General features: G+C 48.5%; 1 protein-coding gene across 6 annotated transcripts in view; it reads left to right on the top strand.

Annotated features, from left to right (window-relative positions):
• The window catches only part of AMPD3 (adenosine monophosphate deaminase 3), a 64,830-nt gene that overhangs the window by 22,047 nt on the left and 22,524 nt on the right, over positions 1-20,259 (top strand). For 5 of the 6 annotated variants that reach the window (XM_032166632.2, XM_032166631.2, XM_032166629.2 and 2 more), the window contains exons 3-6: positions 5,867-6,071; positions 9,323-9,485; positions 12,071-12,290; positions 14,500-14,629. In XM_032166632.2, coding sequence (XP_032022523.1) covers positions 5,867-6,071; positions 9,323-9,485; positions 12,071-12,290; positions 14,500-14,629 — 718 coding nt within the window. The remainder of the gene's footprint in view (positions 1-5,866; positions 6,072-9,322; positions 9,486-12,070; positions 12,291-14,499; positions 14,630-20,259) is intronic. The other variant, XM_032166633.2, reaches the window with a different exon arrangement.

Raw genomic sequence — 20,259 nt, 5'->3', positions numbered from 1 at the left:
CAGGGTCATTGACAAAGGAGCTTCATTTGAAATAGTCAATTTATCCCCTTTTAAAGTTAGGGAGAGATTGGGCTGGGCGCGGTGGCTCATGCCTGTAATCCCAGCACTTTGGGAGGCTGAGGCCGGTGCATCACATGAAGTCAGGAGTTGGAGACCAGCCTGGCCAACATGTAGAAACCCTGTCTTTGCTAAAAATGTAAAAGTTAGCTGGGTGTGGCGGCACATGTCTGTAATCCCAGCAACTCCGGAGGCTGAGGCAGGAGAATCGCTTGAACGTGAGAGGCAAAGGTTTCAGTGAGCCAAGATCACCCCACTGCTCTCCAGCCTGGCTGAGGGAGGGAGACTCTGTCCTGAAAAAAAAAAAGGGAGATTGGGAAGCTGAGGTGGGTGGATCACTTGAGGCCAGGAGTTTGAGACCAGCATGGCCAACATGGCAAAACCCTGCCTGTACAAAAAATACAAAAATTAGCTGGGCATGGTGGTGTGCGCCTATGGTTCCAGCTTTTTGGTAGGCTGAGGCACGAGAATTGCTTGAACCCAGGAGCTGGAGGTTGCAGTGAGCTGAGATCGTACCACTCCATTCCAGCTTGGGCGGCAGAGCAAGACCCTGTGTCAAAAAAAAGTAAAACTAAAAATAAAGTTAGGGAGAGAGATTGTAACACTTAAGTTAACAGATAGTACAGATTGTACTTCATTTTGATCTCCAGGTCTTTAGGGAGGAAGGGCAGTTGGGAAGGATTGAGAAAGGGAGAAGCAAAGGTGAGTGGCAGGAGATGAGTGGAGATTACAGTAGGCCAGGAGGGGTTGTGGGGAAGGGAGGATGGAGAAAGAGGTGGCAGGTTTCCAGAGGAGCTCAGGGAGAGACAGAGGGTGGGGCTGTGAGTTTTCACACCTGACTGGCTGCAAAGTGCTAGAATCAAAGTTACACCCACCTCACCAGGATGCTGGTCATCTGGCTGCACATGCGGAGTGAGTGGTCTCTGTGGGCCCCTGTTCTCTCTGTAGGGACCCCTTTATAGTGCCCATCGTGCAGCATATTTCTCCAGATGGGCTGGGACCTCTGGTCTCAAGTACAGGGGAGGTGTCAGCTCCTCTTAGTTCCCTCCTTAGATGGGGGTCCCAATTCCAGGTAAGCCAATGCCAGGGCAGCATGAGCAGCAGCAGTGTGAGCCTGTGGAAGTGGAGGATGCCTGTCCCGCCTAATGGCATTCAGATTCCCGGTGTTTGCAAAACCCTGTGCTGGTTTGTGACTTCTGATTTCAACCTTTAGCGTAACAATTCTCACGTGGAGGGGCTGCCAGAATGAGCTGAGTGTGCGTGGGGGAGGAGTTCAAACCAGCTTCCATGTTCTGAAATGTCCCCCCTCTGACCCCATTGCTCCACTGCTCCCACCCCTAGTCTGGATTAAGTGTCTTCTCTGGGGTCCCAAAAAATCCAGCGCATCTCATTACACCAATCACACTGTATGATAATCTGTAGAACTGTCTGGGTTCATCTCAGCCACCACAGTCATCCCCTGGAGGCAGGAGTTATATCTTATCTACTCCTCTACCCCCAGGGCCTGGCACACAGTAGTTTATTGAATGAAGTGGGGTCCATGTGTGGCCCCCAGCTCATATAGTACACATATGAGAGCCTGGTGAAAGGTTGGCTCCAGTGCCCCTCCCTGCCTGGTAGTCATCTGGACAGACCACACAGAGCAGTGGATTTCAGATGGCCCCTGGGAAGATTCTGGCTATTCTCTAGGAGAGCAAGGAGGGCCTGAAGGGCTCCTCACTTTAGCATATGAGTGCTATATAGGGAAGGCCCTGGGAGCCTGATTCCCCAGAGTAGAGGATGGCTACAGAGTGGAGCAGAGTAAGGCAGGGGACTTAGTGACTGTCAGGGGCAACCAAGGGCCATAGAGCAGGTGGAGCACCAGACAGGTGCTGGGAGGTAAGATGCTGTAACAACAGCCCAGGTGACCTGATCAACTCTTTGTCTTGTGGGCCTGGTTAGCAAGAATGTCCTTGTGCGTCAGGAAGACCATCTATTTCAGGAATGAGAAAACTGCTCCTGGCTCTTTGAGCCCTCAGGCTTGGCCTGGAGCTGGTGCCCTCACAGCCCCACACTCTGCTGGCTCCTTGGCAGGAGTGTGCTTCTGCCAGGTGCAAGTGTGGGTGGGGGAAGGAGGGGGTGTGCCAGCTGTGGCCCAGCAAATGCTGGCGCCCCAGTGGCTAGTGCAAGGTGCAGCAGGTGAGACAGTGGACAGACAGACCTTGGCCCATCAGAAGGAAGTGCTTTCTAACAGGGGTACTGGAACAGTTTTGTTCATATACACACTCATAGACACACTCACTCACTGTATTAGTTTGCACTGCTATAAAGAAATACCTGAGACTGGTAATTTATAAAGTAATGAGGTATAATTGGCTCATAGTTCTGCAGGCTGCATAGGAAGCATGGCAGCATCTGCTTCTGAGGAAGCCTCAGGGAACTTTGACTCATGGTGAAGGCAAAGCAGGAGCAGGTGTCTTACATGGTGGGAGCAGGAGCAAGAGGCAGCGAGAGTGGGTAGGGGACGGTGCTACACACTTTTAAATGCCCAGATCTCATGAAACTCTATCACCAGAACAGCACCAAGGAGATGGTGCTCAACCATTCACGAAGGATCCACCCCCATGATCCAATCACCTCCCACCAGGCCCTACCTCCAACATTGGGGATTAAAATTTGACATGAGATTTGGGCAGAGACATGAATGCAAACCATGTCACGCACCCTCTGACCCTTACACCAACACACCAAGTCACTTAGCTCCAACCCTCTACCTTTACTGGCTGGACCTCGGTTGTATAGAATGGATGCTAGATATGGGCCTAGGGGAGGTAGAATTTCTAAAACGGCCCCTGCAGATGTCCCTCCTTAATCTCCAGATGTGGTGAATAAGATGAATTATTGCTCCTGTGATGATGTTATGGAATATGGCACAGTTAACCTTAAGATCGGGGGGTTATTGGTGGGCCTGATTTAATCCCATGAGCCCGTAAAAATAGAGAGCTTTCTGAGTGTAGGAAGGGAGGGCAGAGAGATTCAAAGCAACAGCACAATGACCACTCCTGGCTTTGGAGATGAAGGGGGCTATGTGCAGGGATTGGAGTGAGGTCAGTAGGAGTTGAGAGTGACTCCTGTTGAAAGCCAGCAAGCAGCCTGGGACTTCAGCCTTGTGGCCACTAGACCTGAATTCTGCCAACAACTGGAATGAACTTGGAAGTGAATTCCTTCCCAGAACCTCCAGACAAGAGTACAGTGTGGCTAACATCTGGATTTTGGCCTCTTGATACCCTGAGCATAGAGCCCAGCCAAGCCCACCCAGACTTCTCACCTATAGAACTGTGAGCTAATAAATAGCTGTTGTTTTAAGCCATCAAATTTGTGGCAATTTGTTCTGCAGCAATAGAAAACAAATCCAGGGTCATCCTTGGGCTCCATATAGCTTTTCCAATTTCCTGAGATAGAAGCTGTGGTTAACTTCCAGTTCTTCCAAGCTCAAGGGGAGTGAGCCCTGAGGAGTTAGCCCATCTGTGGTTAAACCTATCCCTTGTGCCTACAAAGTCTGAGCTCCTGGCCCGCAGATGCTCATATGTGACAATCTGGAGCTCATCTGAAGACCAAGGTTGTCGCCATAATGGATATCCCCAAGAAGGAGAATTCTTTGGGCACCAGTTTGTGGGTACTAGCTTCCTCACTGGGGCAGAAGAACATTCCTAGGACAAGCCTGGTAGGCCGTTGGCTCAGGCAGCCTCCCAGCATTTGGGTTGTAGTGTTTTTTTTGTGTGCGTTTGTGGTTTTTTTTTTTTTTTTTTAACTTTCTTAGCTGTTTCTCACCTTAGATGTCACCTGTTGCTTCTTGTTGGTAGGACCAGACCTCAGGCAGCCTTGGCTGAGGCATTTGGGGGTGAGGTTGCATGGAAATAAAAACAGTGACCTGGCAGGCATGCGTGAGTGACACAGAAACCAGAATCTCATGCGTCCCAGCTGAGGTCAGAATGTGTTGGGGAGCCCGAAGTAATGGCTCTGCCTCTGGGTGTGAACATCCAAAAGATGCCAAAGGGAGAACCTCATCCTCAAGGTGAATCCGCCTCTGAGGAGTGACTGACAAGGTGGCATCCCTGGGGCAGGATGCTTGGCTGAGCTCCATTTGATGGAGGACAGACCAGAGAAAGCTGAGGCTGGGGGCTCCCAGGGCTCAGGTTGAGTTTCCCGAAGCAGCCCATGCATCACTTAGCAGGACCGGGGCAAGGGGAAGATAAATTCCTGAAAAGGAGCCACCTCTGTCTTCCAGGTTAAAATAGCCTTGTCCCAAAGATGTGATAACACAGGGTAGGCAGGTGAGAACCAGAGGACCATGGCAAGCACTGGGTGTATCAACACAGGAGGAGAACTGTGGTTCTTGAAAACTCGGCAGTGAGGAGACCTGGCCACAGGCCAAGAGGAAGAGAGCTGCTTCTGGGTAAGCCCTGAAACCTATTTGGGGATCAACCGATTTCTTCAGGCCTGTAGGTATCACACTAGTACCTGGAGAGGAGGAGGGCTCTGGTGGGTCATAGTTGTCACTGAGTCCTTGCTGGTGGCTGTGGTTGTGGTAGAATAAACACTCAGGAAGCTACTGGGCCCATGGCACAAGGTAGGGCAGGTAGTCAGTTGGTTTCTGGCATTCGACACTGTGGGATGGCACCATGGGGAGGCTGGGTTCCACTGGAAGCAGTCAGAAATATGAGGTGGGAGAAGAGTGCTGATGGCCTCACCTTAATGCTGGGTAATTCTTTTCCTGCAGAAGAGACTTGCAGTGACATCATCTGATGTCTGTTTCATGAATGAGGAAGGTGGAGTCATCATAAATCAGCCTTGCAAATAAGCTTGGGCTTGTGGCATTTTAAACCAACTTTGGGCCCAAGAGCCAGTGTAATCATCTTTTGGTGCCAAGGCAACAGGTCCAGAGGGACCTGAATTTGGTGCTGATCAATCCCTCTCCCCAAACAGAGGTACATATCTGTGCCTGCTCCAGCAGCATCAGCCAGGATGGCACACGGCAGGCTAGAGGAGGGAGCAGCAGGGCTGGAGGCTGGGTGGAGCAGCCACTGTGCCGTGTGACTTTGTGCCAGCCCTTTCCCATCTCTGGGAAAGTGTCTGTGAGAAGTAGGCTGATCTTGCAGATCTCCTTGGCACCCAGTAGGTCTGCTGCCAGTCATGGGGCCTATGATGCCTGTAAGCTTGGATGTCGGTCGCTAGTCCACGGTCCTGAGCACTCTCTGGGCTCCTTCTTTGTAAAACAAGGAGATTGGACTCATTGAGCATCCCTATCTCTTCTGGCTCCACTGCCCCAAATGTCTAACTGTGTGAATTGCAGTGTGATTGTCTCTCTGTGACCCTATTCCTGGTCCTTTCTGAGACTGTTCATATGTTGGGACTGAGAGTTTGTGTTATCTGAAGCTAGCATGCTGCCCACACTGTGGGGAAAGTCTACATGATTTGCTATTGTCCTCCCCTCTAGTGCCCTGTGGTTTTAGAGCCCCTGCCATGTGGTCTGCCATTTGTCTCTCTGTCTCCTGGGGCATTTGCCTGCTTTAATCTTCTGTGGGCTGTGCAAACAGCCCTGAATGGTGCATGGTGACCACAGGTAGGGGTGTCTGGAGGGCTGTGTTCTATCTCACGCAGACATGTGTAAGAGGAAGGCATGAATAATTAGAAACTTCTTAATAGTTAGGGCCAGCACCAGTGATTAATCATAGCAAAATTCTCCTGCCATGCACACAGCAAAGAGTCTTTATCACTCGCCCCAATTAGCTTCTGATGTCTCCCACTTTTCCTTGTCCTTGGCTCTTAGAAAGAAAAGTTTCAAGATGATTCGGTCCCAGTCCCTGTCTCTGCAAATGCCGGCACAGCAAGATTGGAAAGGCCCCCCGGCAGCCAGTCCAGCCATGTCTCCCACAACCCCTGTGGTCACTGGAGCCACTTCCCTGCCCACACCAGCACCCTATGCCATGCCTGAGTTCCAGCGGGTCACCATCAGCGGAGATTACTGTGCCGGGGTAAGGCGTCTGTGGGAGTGTTGAATGTGCCTTGCATGCAGAGGCCAGGGGCCCCATGCGCCACAGGGTTGTGCCTCCCTCTGGAGCCTGGCCCTGTCCATGGATGTCTGGGAGAAGGTGAAGAGGAGGCACAGGTGGCAAGGAGGGTCCTAGCAGAGGTTGTGGGGTGTGGGTGTGGTGTCTCGGTGGCTGCCTGTTCCCTGTGAGGAGGGTCCCGGGGTGCAGGCTGGCACACTGTGTCTGTGGCTCGTAAGTTCACATGTTCTCTAAGTCCAGAAAGCTGAATTGCTCCCTGTAGCCCGTTGAGAAAGGTGCCAGCTTGGGCCTTTCAATGTTGCCAAATGTTTAGTAGATTCAAAGCCATGGTACTGAGTGGTTTGTGTGAAATTAGTTGTTGCTCAATCATCTCTTCTTACATGTAGGTTCAGTACCCTTAAATATAGGCTAGATCCCCTCAACCAGGAAGAGAGAATCTTGTTTAGAAATTGAGCAAATTGGTTTACACTAAGTCAATTAATGCAGTCACTGAAAATGTGCTAATTTCACCTGATTGGATGATGCATTTTTTATGCATGCCTACTTCTTGGAGAGAAATATCACTGAGTTAGTGCCAGGGTTAAGTTTGGCTCCATCTCCCTGGCCCCAACTCACTACTTATGCCTCAGTTGGCTTCATTAGTCTCTTTTTAACAGTAGCTGTAGAAAATATAGTGAATCTGAGAAAGCAATGCAGCTTATTGCTCTTCCTATAAAATTTCCCCTAGCTTTCAAAAATTTTTTTGGTTATATGTAATGGAGAACACTTGCATATGGTACAAAATTTAAAAGATACAAAAATGGTATCAATTATTCAGCCACCCATTCTCCTCCTCAGAGGCAACCATTGGTTTTGGTTTCTTAGGTATTCTCACATGTATGGTCTATGTACCTACAATTATTTATGCATACATAGTTTATTTACTTATTTTTACAAAAATGGTAGTTTACAATATACATTATACTGCATCTTGCATTTTCCACTTAACAATACATCTTAAAGATAATGCCATATCAATATATAAAGAACTTCTTTGTCCTTTTAAAAAAATATGTACATAGTATTCCTTTGTGAGGATGTATCATAGTTTATTTTAATTAAGTTCCCATGGATGGGAGTTTAGGTTGGGTTGGGAGCAATGCAGGCCTTGTCTGGAGATCAGCATCCTGACCATGAGTCTTTTGTGTTCACCCAGCCTGAGGCAGGTGGGCAGGGCATTGGAAAGCAAGAGTTGAGGTGGGTCGACCACCAGCTGAACGGGAGGACATCAGCCTGTAGCATATAATAGCTTCTTTCTCCCAGTCTCCTGGCTGGCACAGAGTAGTGCATGGAGCACCTGAACTGGGCAATTGGTCCTCAGAAAGCTAAGTGTCTGTGAGAGGCAGGCTGACCTTGCAGATCTCCTTGGCACGCAGTAGGTCTGCTGTCAGCCACGGGGCCTGTGATGCCTATAAGCTTGGCCGGTGGCCGCTAGTCCACAGGGGTCCTGAGCATCCTCTCTGATGTCCTTAGCCATGGCATGAGCCCCTTATCATGCTGAGTCCATTGGTTCCCCAGAGAAAGAATTTGGCTTTGTTGTTGGCAGGGACATATTTTTGTCTAGGATGTCGGTGTCTGCTCACCTATTCCTGCCGCTCTCAGAAGCCATCCACTGGAAAATGTAAAAGGAATTAACATACCCTATGGGGACATTTGGAGGCAGGAAAAGAGAATCTACCACTGTAACAAAAAGTAAGAAGTAGTATTTAGTAAAAGTATAAAAACATGCATAGGAAAAATATATTCAGACTTCTTCCCTCTCAGGATGAGGTAGGGAGGGTAGAGTTTTAGCTGTATCTTTGATGATTTATTTCTTTAAACTTGTGAGAAATTTGAAAGAATTATGCTAAATATTATTGTCAGCTCTAGAAGGTAAGTTATATTATCTTTGGTGCCTGTCTGTATGTTTAAAATATTACAAAATTAAAAATGATGATTTTATTAAAGCAGAGGAGATCACTTTCAGGCCCCAGCCCTCCCCACTCTGGGCTATGCCAGCATGTGGTTCCTCCCTCTGCTGTGCCTCTTACCCTGCATTGTGTCTGTTTGGCCACTTGTCTCCCCAAGCATTTTTCTGCGATTCCCATCCTTCCCAAACAGACTAAGATTAATGAGCCCATTGGAAGGTGGGAATTTATCTCATTCATCTTTGAATATGAGGCTGCTCTGGTAAAGCAGAACATCCTTAGACTTTGGGACTCAATAAGGTTAGAGTCTGAAATTTGACTTTGTAGCTTCCTGGCAAGTGATTTATCCTCTCTGGGCCTCAGTTTTCCCATTTGCAAAATGGGTTGCAGCAAGGAGCAAAATGAAATCTATGGAAAGGTCTGGCACCTGACACATGACAATGGGGCTTGTTGCCTGGATGAGTTGGGTGATTAACAGATTTAATCAGAAGTGTGGGGTTGGCAAAGAAGCAGGCTGAGCATGCAGAATTTGCTTTTGCTTCTTGTTTTGTTTCGACATCTGAAGGACACATGAATTTTCTCAACTGAAAATGATGGTGCTCATCGCCTTCAGGGATAGGTCTCAGGCTTTGTCCCTTCATGGGCCTGGTGCAAAAACAGACTTTTGGCTTAATTAGCTGCATGTGAGGCCAGCTTCTGGGTGTGCAGGCTGGAGCACTTGTCTCTCTTCCAACGACCCTAACTCCTCCTGTGTCTCCTGTGTTGGGGGTCTCCAAGACCACTCCAGGTTGGATGATTCACCAGGAGGATTCACAGGACTCAGCACATAGCTGTACTTACAGCTTTGATTTATTACAGTGAAAGGATATGGAGCAAATCAGCAAAGGGAGAGATATGTGGATCATCAGAACATACCGAATACCTTCAGCATCACGTTGTGACGGCACATGTGGGAAGTGTTGTTTACCAGGGAAGCTCGTTAGAGATTTGGTGCCCAGGGTTTTCACTGGGGCTGGTCACACATCTGCACAGCACATCTCAAATTCCAGCCTCCCAGAAGGAAAGCAGGTGTCCAACATAAACCATATTGTTTGTACAAACAGTTTAGGTGCAATGAACCACTCTTGTTGGTCAGGTAGTGGTGAGAACCCTCCTGAAATCTAGGTTCCCAGATACCAGGCAAGGGCCAATCTTGTAAGCACATCTTTCCAAGGATGGCAGTCTCAGGCCTGCTGCGTGAACCCTTTCCTGCCTGCCTCCCTTCTGCAGATCACTTTGGAGGACTATGAGCAGGCAGCCAAGAGCCTGGCTAAGGCCCTAATGATCCGGGAGAAGTATGCGCGGCTCGCCTACCACCGCTTCCCACGGATCACATCCCAGTACCTGGGTCATCCGCGGGCGGATAATGCACCTCCGGAAGAGGGCCTTCCAGGTATGGAGCTCTGGCTAGAGGTTGGGTCCCAAATGTGGGCAGACCGAGAGCTAGTCAGGGCTTTTTTCTGGCTCGATATATTTCCCCTGATGGTATTTTAAAAGGACAGTGTTCTTTCATTGGCTTCTCCCACACTGATGTTTGATGGTTCCCCCAAGGATTGATTCTAGGTATACTGTATGCCTAGCCTGTGCAGAGCTGAACTGTTGAAGTCAAGACAGAGAAGTGAAAGACAGTCCTTGTTCTTGGGAGTCCACCAGGGAGACAGTGAGTCTCATGTGGGATTTTTTTTTTTTTGAGATAGGGTCTTGCTCTGTTGCTCAGGCTGGCATGCAGTGGTGCAATCACGGCTCACTGCAGCCTCAATCTCCTGGGCTCAAGCAATCCTACCACCTCAGCCTCTCGAGTAGCTGGGATCAAAGGCACACACCGCCACACCCAGCTAATTAAAAAAAATATATTATTATGTTTTGTAGAGATGGGGGTCTTACCATGTTGCCCAGGCTGGTCTTAAACTCCTGGGCTCAAGTGATCCTCCTGCCTTGGCCTCCCAAAGTGCTGGGATTATAGATGTGAGCCACCGCGCCTGGCCTCATGTGGCATATTTAAAAGAACACAATCACACAGTAAATGCCAAATTGGTGGTAGGGTGGATCGGGGTGGGAGTAGGAACAGAGGGCATGTTCCCTGGGAAGACAGGTAGGCTCTGGTGTCAAACACACCTGCATTTGTATCTGGGCTCTGTCAATTTCTTGGGATTTTGAGAAAGATATTTCTCCAAGCCTCACTTTGTAAAATGTAATCTGTAAAATGGAAGTGCAAATAATACCTATCTCCCAGGGCTGTCGTGAGGATTAAACAGCAGAATGCATGTGAAGTACTTAGTTCAGTTCTGGCATCTAGTGAGTGTTCAATAAATGGTAGCTACATTTATGCTGCCGAGTTCAGGGAAGGGGAGATCGGAGAGGGCTGGGTGGTTTCCTCATGAAGCCTTGCCATGAAGGATGTAGGAGCAGTAGAGGCGGTAATGAGGACAATAGGAAACTCCACTCCTGAAAGTTGGTGGTGGGGGACACATAAGGGCCTGGTGGTCTCCCTCAGTGCCTGGGACCCTGGCTGCCTCTGGGAGTAGCTGGTGGTGCCAAGTTGCCCCAGTCTCTGGCTTCCTTGAATTTCAAGTCCTGTACTTTGAGCATCTGGGGCCCTAGGTGAATGTCAGCCCTTTGGGCCCATTTCCCTGTCTGAGGGAAGTGGATCCTACCACCCCAGTTTTGGCAAAGACAGACAGAACTGACTGTCAAATGTGTACTTTACATGGACAGAGGACCCCCGTGTTCTGGGCATGAGTATGGAAAAGAGGAGCAACTTCCGAACATGCAGGCTGTAGCTTCACCCGGGCCTTGAACTGCCTGCATCTCACAGACCACTGCATGCATTAGGGCCTCCTGAGCTGGCCTGTGGCTGTGCCTGATGGGGCATGCCCCTCTCCAGCTCTGCCTGCATCAGCCCCTCTGTGGCTCCTCACATGTGCTCTAGGGATGGTCTGTTCCTTCCAAGCACGGATGGAGGATGCCCAGGCAGGTCACTCTGCCTTGGCAGCTTCCTTTGATGCAGATCTTGAGGTTTGCTCCTGCCTATGCTGGCAGCTGGGCAGCTGATCCTGGATGGTGCCGGCTGAGCTGCATGGAGTTGAAGCCTCCAGCTCTACTGATATTTAGCATCAATATGCTCCTTGGCCAGGGACAGAGTTTATCAAGAGTCAGGAAAACTAATTATGAGAATAATAAGAATAATATCCTATAATTCATTATTTGTAGTGCATTACTGTTTATGAAGAATTTTCCTGTACACACTATTGCAACCCTCACAGCAGTGTGTTAAGGCAGGGGGTGTTATCTTCAGATGAGGAGATAGGCTTAGAGAGGTAAAGGAGTTTGCTGAAAGTCTCACAGCAGGGAAATTGCATAGAGGAGTTTTCTGCCTCCTGTTGACTAATTCTAACCTTAACCTATAGTGGTGGGGGGCAGATGGCTTTATCATTGGCATTCTTCACTTGGGGGAGACAAGTTCCCTATCCTTTGCTCCTTTGGGGAGGGAGTGGCTTCTTTATCTAGCCCCCCAGCTGGCCTGGGCTCAGGACAGTTATTCCCACTGGGCAGTCCAGGTGCAATCTGTTCTCTTCCTGGGAGAAGACACCGCTGCTCTTTTTAATATTCCTGGGATCTCTGAAGTGCCAAGGAAAGTGAAGCCCATTTCAGTTAAATTTAAAAAAGTTGTTGAAGTGCTAGCCATGTGCCAGGGACTGTTCTAGACACTCAGCAGTGAACAGCACAAATTAAAGTCTCTGCCTGCATGGAGTTTCTATTGGAGTGGAGAAGACATCATATCTGAGATAAAGAAGTGACATGGTTTGACATGGTAAGTGCTGACGAGACAAAAGGAAGCAGGGAAGAGCATATGAGATGCGGGGCCGGTGCGGGGTTGGATTTTGGGCAGGAAGGCCAGGGCGGGCCTCCGTGTCTTTTGAGCCCATGTGTGCTCACAAGGTCAGGGGCACTTTGCCATCCCTCAATCCTGTTTTGCAGATTTCCACCCTCCTCCACTGCCCCAGGAAGACCCCTACTGCCTGGATGATGCACCCCCCAACCTGGATTACTTGGTCCACATGCAGGGGGGCATCCTCTTCGTGTATGATAACAAGAAGATGCTGGAGCGCCAGGAGCCGCACAGCCTACCCTACCCCGACCTGGAGACCTACACGGTGGACATGAGCCACATCCTGGCTCTCATCACCGATGGCCCCACGTAAGCCAGCTTCTCTGTGGCTGCCTCTCTTTGCACAGGTGCTGCTCTGTAGGAAGGAGATGAGAAAGGCCTCACCCCTCTGCCCTGGGGTCCCCTGTACTTAAAGCATCCTAGAAGAGCGCGGTTTTCTCCTTTCCTCAGTGCTTTGCGGGTTTCTGCAATGGTTTTCCTTCATAAGCTGGCATAGCCTTCGACTTGGTACTCCCTGTCCCCTCTTTTGTTTTTGAGACAGCATCTTGCTCTGTTGCCCAGGCTGGGGTGCAGTGGTGCGATCTTGGCTTACTGCAACCTCTGCCTTCTGGGTTGAAGTGATTCTCTTGCCTCAGCCTCCTGAGTAGCTGGGACTACAGGCATGTGCCACCATGGCTAATTTTTTATATTTTTAGTAGAGACAGGGGTTTTGCCATGTTGCCCAGGCTGGTCTCAAACTCCAGAGCTCAGGTAATGCACCCAACTCGGCCTCCCAAAGTGCTGGGATTACAGGTGTAAGCCACCGTGCCCAGCCTCCCTGTCCCTTCTGCATGCATAGTGTGGAGCCTCTGCTTGCTGGTGGCCACCTGGGTGCCTCTGAATGGCTGTCATCCCTCTCCCCAGGCAGGACAGCAGCCTTGCAGAGAGTTACCAGCCCAGACCATAACTGTATTTGGTGAGGAGTGATGAAGACATTGCTTCAGGCCTTGGGTTTTCTGGGTTTCTGGAGGGGAGCATGCAGGGAGCCTGGGGAACTTTGCTCACGGGCATGATGCCCCATGATGCTTGTGGGCTTGGCTCCAGCTAACCTGGTGGGCAGCCATCTTTCTGAATTTGGCCCCTCACTTATTGGTGGGCACTTAGGCTGATCGGTAATGCCCGGACCCTGCGAGCCTCAGAGTGCTGCTGTGCTGGGAGTGGGAATCTGGGTGAGGGGAGGTGCTGGTCACTCTTGAGGGCCTTCTCTCTGGTTTTCTGGGAATCCTGTGATGCCAATCTCCAAAGTAGCTTAGTGAGCCCAACGTGGATGGGCAGCATGACTCTTAGTCCTCCCTAATCTGAGGGCAGAACTAAGGCATGGGAAGGGCAGGGGCGGTTGCTCAGAGGCTGTCCTTGGCCAGGTGTGCAAGCAGTGGCTGTCCTGTCTGGGAGGTTGTGAGGATACTGCCTGGGGAGAGAGACTGAGATGGCCTTTAAACTCCCTTCCGACTCTGAGGCTGTCCTGTGCTCCGTCCACTCTGGGGCTTGTCTGGGCAGATGGATGACTGTGCTGTTGGATCGCTGGCAGACGCTCTTATGGAAGTCTACATGATTAGATGCCAAGGAAGCTGCTGTTTGTTTTGGGGGCCCGAGGAAGCAGGGTAGCATAAATTGTGGTCAAAGGTTCCATGTGGCTGTGGATGCAGGTGTGTGGCTAGGCACCTGGCCTGTGTGTGGGCTGGCGGTTGGCCACAGCAGTGAGCACCCCCATCCCCAAAGGCCTTTGCTGGCTGATAAATCATGGGCCCCTTCTCTGAGTTGGTGGGAATCTGGGGGCATCAGTCCTTACAGAGATTTCTGTCTCAGTAACAAATATCCCTACAATCCCAATCCGCCCATGATGCAAAACATCCTCCTCTTGTTGTGAAGCCTCAGAGTTAAGAGGTCCTTGGGCCATGGCCATTAAGTCAGGGGGCTGGTTTCTCTGCAACCCAAGGTGGGCAGGTCGTGCCTTATAGTTTGACTGTGTTATCAATCCTCCAGGCAACAGATTCCTTCTTCAAGGAATGACAAGTGGCTGAGGATAGATGAGGATAGAAAAGAGGAAGGAAAGGAGGGGATGAAGGAGGGGAGACTTCTGCTGAGCATCCACTCTGCTTGGAGTCAGGCCCTTTCCCAAGCATAAACCAGTTTAACCCTTACTTCAGCCTTGGGTGTTACCACCTGATATTTACTCATGGGAAATGGAGGCTTGCAGTTAATTCCCTAAACACATAAACTAGAAGTCAAAACACCAGTATGAGGTCCCAGAGCTGGCCTGCTACTGCCCAATCTCCTGACTCTCCACTGACTTTATAGTCTGTGGCTATGACTCAACAGTTCAGCAGGGTCTGTAGAAAGCCAGAACCTCCTCATTCCGCCCTGCTCCATCCTGACCCTTCCAGCCAGCGTTGGCCCCTGCAGCTGCTGGAGGCCTCCAAACTGGAGAGCTCGATGTGACTTCTGCTCAACTATGGTCTCTCCCCATCTCCAATTGCAGGAAAACCTATTGTCACCGACGACTGAACTTTCTGGAATCCAAGTTCAGCCTTCACGAGATGTTAAACGAAATGTCCGAGTTCAAAGAGTTGAAGAGTAACCCCCACCGGGACTTCTATAACGTGAGAAAGGTGCGTTAGGGGCCAGTGTTCACAGCTGCCCCTCCCGGTCCCCCTCCCAGCCCATGGGATGCCCTGAGCCAGTCTGAGGCTTGTCCCATGTGAGAACGTCAGGGCTCCTGGCTAAGGGCAGCCTTCGTGGCCAGAGGGGTATGAAGCATGTGTGCAGAAGGAAGATAGGTGAGCTGTGTTTGTGTCAGGCTGGGCTTCAGACAGCACTTGAATCACTCTAGGTGGAAACCTTTGTCCGCATTGTGTATCTGTTGGGATGTGCCCTCTTCCTTGGAAAATAGGGCACAGCCTATTAATTGGTCATAAAAGTTGAGCACAGCCTACTTTTCAGGTAGGGGATGTATTGAGTCATCAAGGAAAGACACAGCTGTTAAGATCTCTTTGGTCCCCTCCTTATGTCCATGTGTTCTCATTGTTCAGCTCCCTTATGAGTGAGAACATGCGGTGTTTGGTTTTCTGTTCCTGTGTTAGTTTGCTGAGGATGATGGCTTCCAGCTGAGCTTAATACCTAGGTTATAGGTGCAGCAAACCACCATGGCACACATTTACCTATGTAACAAACCTGCACATTCTGCACATGTATCCTGGAGCTTAAAGTAAAATAAATAAGTAAATAAAATAAAATTTAAATTCCCTGAAAAAAATAAAGATCTCTCTGGAGATGGGAGTTTGTGGCTTTGCATCCTTCGGGATCATGTGGATTTAAAGAAAAGCCTCTGATATGCTCAGATCTCTGCCTCTCTTCTCCCACCGAGGGGATGGCAGCCTTGTCCGGGGCTCCTGGCAGTCTCCGCCTGCAGGGGCTGCAGCTGCGATAGGAGTGAAGGTTAAATGATCATGGCCCCAGCCTTTTCATTCTCTTCTGCTGAAGCACTGTGCAGTGAGGCACAGGGTCAGTGCTAGGCAGGGGGTGTTTGATGGTGAGCAAGAGTCGCTTCCTGTCAACCAGGTGGCTTTGAGGGAGAGGCCAGAACTGAGCTGACTTAGAGTGAGTAGGAGCTTGCCAGGCAGAGGGTGTGGTAGGGGAATGGAAGTGGTGGCATTCCAGGTAGAGGCACGTGATGTGCAAATGTCAGGAGGGAGGGATTGGTATGAGAGAGTCAGAACAGCGCGTTGACGTAACTGCAAGCAGTGCGGTGTGGCTGGAGCTCAGGCATCGGGAGCAGGGAGCAGCGGGTTGTGGGGAGAGTAAGGCTGCAGAGATGTGGGGAGGTCCTGGATCATGCAGGGGCTGTGGGTTTCCCACAGAAGGCAGGGAGGTGGGCCGGGGTGTGGTGGCGAGCTGGGAGAGAAGCTCCTGGGGGAAGAGTTGGGATCAGGCTTTGCTTGGAGGAGGGATGGCCAAAGCTGAGTGGAGTCACAGTGGAGTTGTCATCTCCACAGGAGCTCTGTCCCAGCTGGGACCTCCTGGGGACTTCTTCTTTTTGGGGTCAGCTTTGAAAAGGGAGGGTAGGCCAGGGGAGGATGTGGCTCCTCTGGGAAAGCCCAGCTCCAGCCTCCCTGACCTCCTGGCTGGGAGCACTCAGCAATGCAGATGGAAGACCCTACCTGGAGGCCCTAAGACCACTTCTGTTACACGCCAGGGTTCCAATACAGACTCCCACTTGGATGGGATCAAGAGCTTTAAGAAGTGAGAGTTTGGCTTCAGTTCATGTGCCCTGAGAGGCTTACAGAAGTGTCTTGGGGATTTCCAGGCAGAAGTGAAAGGTGTTTTAGACACCACTTACATGGGCACCCTGGCATTTTCACCTTCAAGCACCATTTGTTCCTTCTCTGTGAGCCTTAGGTGTTCAGACAGGTGGATGCCTCCACCACTGTGTGAACTCCTTTCAGCCCTGCCCAAAGAACTTCACATGCCTAGCACATGCCCAGGCCCGTGTCCAAAGAAACGCCTCGCCCAGCCTGATGCAGCCCTGCCCTGAGCATGCGTGAATGCTCTGGGCTTACCTGCTTCTTGCTGCCTGGGGCCAAGGTGTCCTCGCTGACTGTGCTGGCACTGACACTGTTTGCTTCTAAGGTGGGGCCCCAGTGGGTGTTCCTGGGTCTACCAGCTGCTCTCTGGCCACAACGTGAGAAACAGTCCTGGTGTGGGGCTAGGGTAACAAATCAGAGCCTATCCCCAGGGTTCTCCTGCAGTCTCGGGGTTAATATTTTCTCTGGACGGAGATGACCTTGATATCTATGACCCAGTGGCCTGTTCTTAGGCACCATAGTCAGTACATAAACATGGGTGCAGGTCTGTTATGAGTCAGGCCTGTTCCCGCCCCTGGGTGCTGCCTACTTGATAGCACTCTCTCTCTCTCTTTTTTTTTTTTTTTTTTAGGGTAATTGGCTTTGTCTTTAATTTTTTTTTTTTTTTTTAATTATACTTTAGGTTTTAGGGTACATGTGCACAATGTGCAGGTTTGTTACATATGTATCCATGTGCCATGTTGATTTCCTGCACCCATTAGCTCGTCATTTAGCATTAGGTATATCTCCTAATGCTGTCCCCGCCCCCCCCACCCCCCACCCCACAACAGTACCCGGAATGTGATGTTCCCCTTCCTGTGTCCATGAGTTCTCATTGTTCAATTCCCACCTATGAGTGAGAACATGCGGTGTTTGGTTTTTTGTCCTTGCGATCGTTTACTGAGAATGATGTTTTCCAGTTTCATCCATGTCCCTACAAGGGACACGAACTCATCATTTTTTATGGCTGCATAGTATTCCATGGTGTATATGTGCCACATTTTCTTAATCCAGTCTATTGTTGTTGGACATTTGGGTTGGTTCCAAGTCTTTGCTATTGTGAATAGTGCCGCAATAAACATACGTGTGCATGTGTCTTTATAGCAGCATGATTTATACTCCTTTGGGTATATACCCAGTAATGGGATGGCTGGGTCAAATGGTATTTCTAGTTCTAGATCCCTGAGGAATCGCCACACTGACTTCCGCAATGGTTGAACAAGTTTACAGTCCCACCAACAGTGTAAAAGTGTTCCTATTTCTCCACATCCTCTCCAGCACCTGTTGTTTCCTGATTTTTTAATGATGGCCATTCTAACTGGTGTGAGATGGTATCTCACTGTGGTTTTGATTTGCATTTCTCTGATGGCCAGTGATGATGAGCATTTCTTCATGTGTTTTCTGGCTGCATAAATGTCTTCTTTTGAGAAGTGTCTGTTCATGTCCTTTGCCCACTTTTTGATGGGGTTGTTTGTTTTTTTCTTGTAAATTTGTTTGAGTTCATTGTAGATTCTGGATATTAGCCCTTTGTCAGATGAGTAGGTTGCAAAAATTTTCTCCCATTCTGTAGGTTGCCTGTTCACTCTGAAGGTAGTTTCTTTTGCTGTGCAGAAGCTCTTTAGTTTAATGAGATCCCATTTGTCAATTTTGGCTTTTGTTGCCATTGCTTTTGGTGTTTTAGACATGAAGTCCTTGCCCACGCCTATGGCCTGAATGGTATTGCCTAGGTTTTCTTGTAGGATTTTAATGGTTTTAGGTCTAACATTTAAGTCTTTAATCCATCTTGAATTAATTTTTGTATAAGGTGTAAGGAAGGGATCCAGTTTCAGCTTTCTACATATGGCTAGCCAGTTTTCCCAGCACCATTTATTAAATAGGGAATCCTTTCCCCATTTCTTGTTTTTGTCAGGTTTGTCAAAGATCAAATAGTTGTAGATATGCGGCATCATTTCTGAGGGCTCTGTTCTGTTCCATTGATCTATATCTCTGTTGTGGTACCAGTACCATGCTGTTTTGGTTACTGTAGCCTTGTAGTATAGTTTGAAGTCAGGTAGCGTGATGCCTCCAGCTTTGTTCTTTTGGCTTAGGATTGACTTGGCAATGCGGGCTCTTTTTTGGTTCCATATGAACTTTAAAGTAGTTTTTTCCAATTCTGTGAAGAAAGTCATTGGTAGCTTGATGGGGATGGCATTGAATCTATAAATTACTTTGGGCAGTATGGCCATTTTCACGATATTGATTCTTCCAACCCATGAGCATGGAATGTTCTTCCATTTGTTTGTATCCTCTTTGATTTCATTGAGCAGTGGTTTGTAGTTCTCCTTGAAGAGGTCCTTCACATCCCTTGTAAGTTGGATTCCTAGGTATTTTATTCTCTTTGAAGCAATTGTGAATGACAGTTCACTCATGATTTGGCTCTCTGTCTGTGATTGGTGTACAAGAATGCTTGTGATTTTTGTACATTGATTTTGTATCCTGAGACTTTGCTGAAGTTGCTAATCAGCTTAAGGAGATTTTGGGCTGAGACAATGGGATTTTCTAGATATACAATCATGTCATCTGCAAACAGGGACAGTTTGACTTCCTCTTTTCCTAATTGAATACCCTTTATTTCCTTCTCCTGCCTGATTGCTCTGGCCAGAACTTCCAGCACTATGTTGAATAGGAGCGGTGAGAGAGGGCATCCCTGTCTTGTGCCAGTTTTCAGAGGGAATGCTTCCAGTTTTTGCCCATTCAGTATGATATTGGCTGTGGGTTTGTCGTATATAGCTCTTATTATTTTGAGATACATCCCATCAATACCTAATTTATTGAGAGTTTTTAGCATGAAGGGTTGTTGAATTTTGTCAAAAGCCTTTTCTGCATCTATTGAGATAATCATGTGGTTTTTGTCTTTGGTTCTGTTTATATGCTGGATTACATTTATTGATTTGCGTATGTTGAACCAGCCTTGCATCCCAGGGATGAAGCCCACTTGATCATGGTGGATAAGCTTTTTGATGTGCTGCTGGATTCGGTTTGCCAGTATTTTATTGAGGATTTTTGCATCAATGTTCATCAAGGATATTGGTCTAAAATTCTCTTTTTTGGTTGTGTCTCTGCCAGGCTTTGGTATCAGGATGATGCTGGCTTCATAAAATGTGTTAGGGAGGATTCCCTCTTTTTCTATCGATTGGAATAGTTTCAGAAGGAATGGTACCAGTTCCTCCTTGTACCTCTGGTAGAATTCAGCTGTGAATCCATCAGGTCCTGGACTCTTTTTGGTTGGTAAGCTATTGATTATTGCCACAATTTCAGAACCTGTTATTGGTCTATTCAGAGATTCGACTTCTTCCTGATTTAGTCTTGGGAGGGTGTATTTGTCGAGGAATTTATCCATTTCTTCTAGATTTTCTAGTTTATTTGCATAGAGGTGTTTGTAGTATTCTCTGATGGTAGATTGTATTTCTGTGGGATCGGTGGTGATATCCCCTTTTTCATTTTTTATTGTATCTATTTGATTCTTCTCTCTTTTCTTCTTTATTAGTCTTGCTAGCGGTCTATCAATTTTGTTGATCTTCTCAAAAAACCAGCTCCTGGATTCATTAATTTTTTGAAGGGTTTTTTGTGTCTCTATTTCCTTCAGTTCTGCTCTGATTTTAGTTATTTCTAGCCTTCTGCTAGCTTTTGAATGTGTTTGCTCTTGCTTTTCTAGTTCTTTTAATTGTGATGTTAGGGTGTCAATTTTGGATCTTTCCTGTTTTCTCTTGTGGGCATTTAGTGCTATAAATTTCCCTCTACACACTGCTTTGAATGTGTCCCAGAGATTCTGGTAGGTTGTGTCTTTGTTCTCGTTGGTTTCAAAGAACATCTTTATTTCTGCCTTCATTTCATTATGTACCCAATAGTCATTCAGGAGC

Source organism: Hylobates moloch, unplaced genomic scaffold, assembly GCF_009828535.3.
Source record: "Hylobates moloch isolate HMO894 unplaced genomic scaffold, HMol_V3 SCAFFOLD_11, whole genome shotgun sequence".
In the NCBI taxonomy this organism is placed as follows: Eukaryota; Metazoa; Chordata; class Mammalia; order Primates; family Hylobatidae; genus Hylobates; species Hylobates moloch.
The sequence above is the reverse complement of the archived record's forward strand: the minus strand, read 5'-3'. Positions and strand labels throughout refer to the sequence as shown.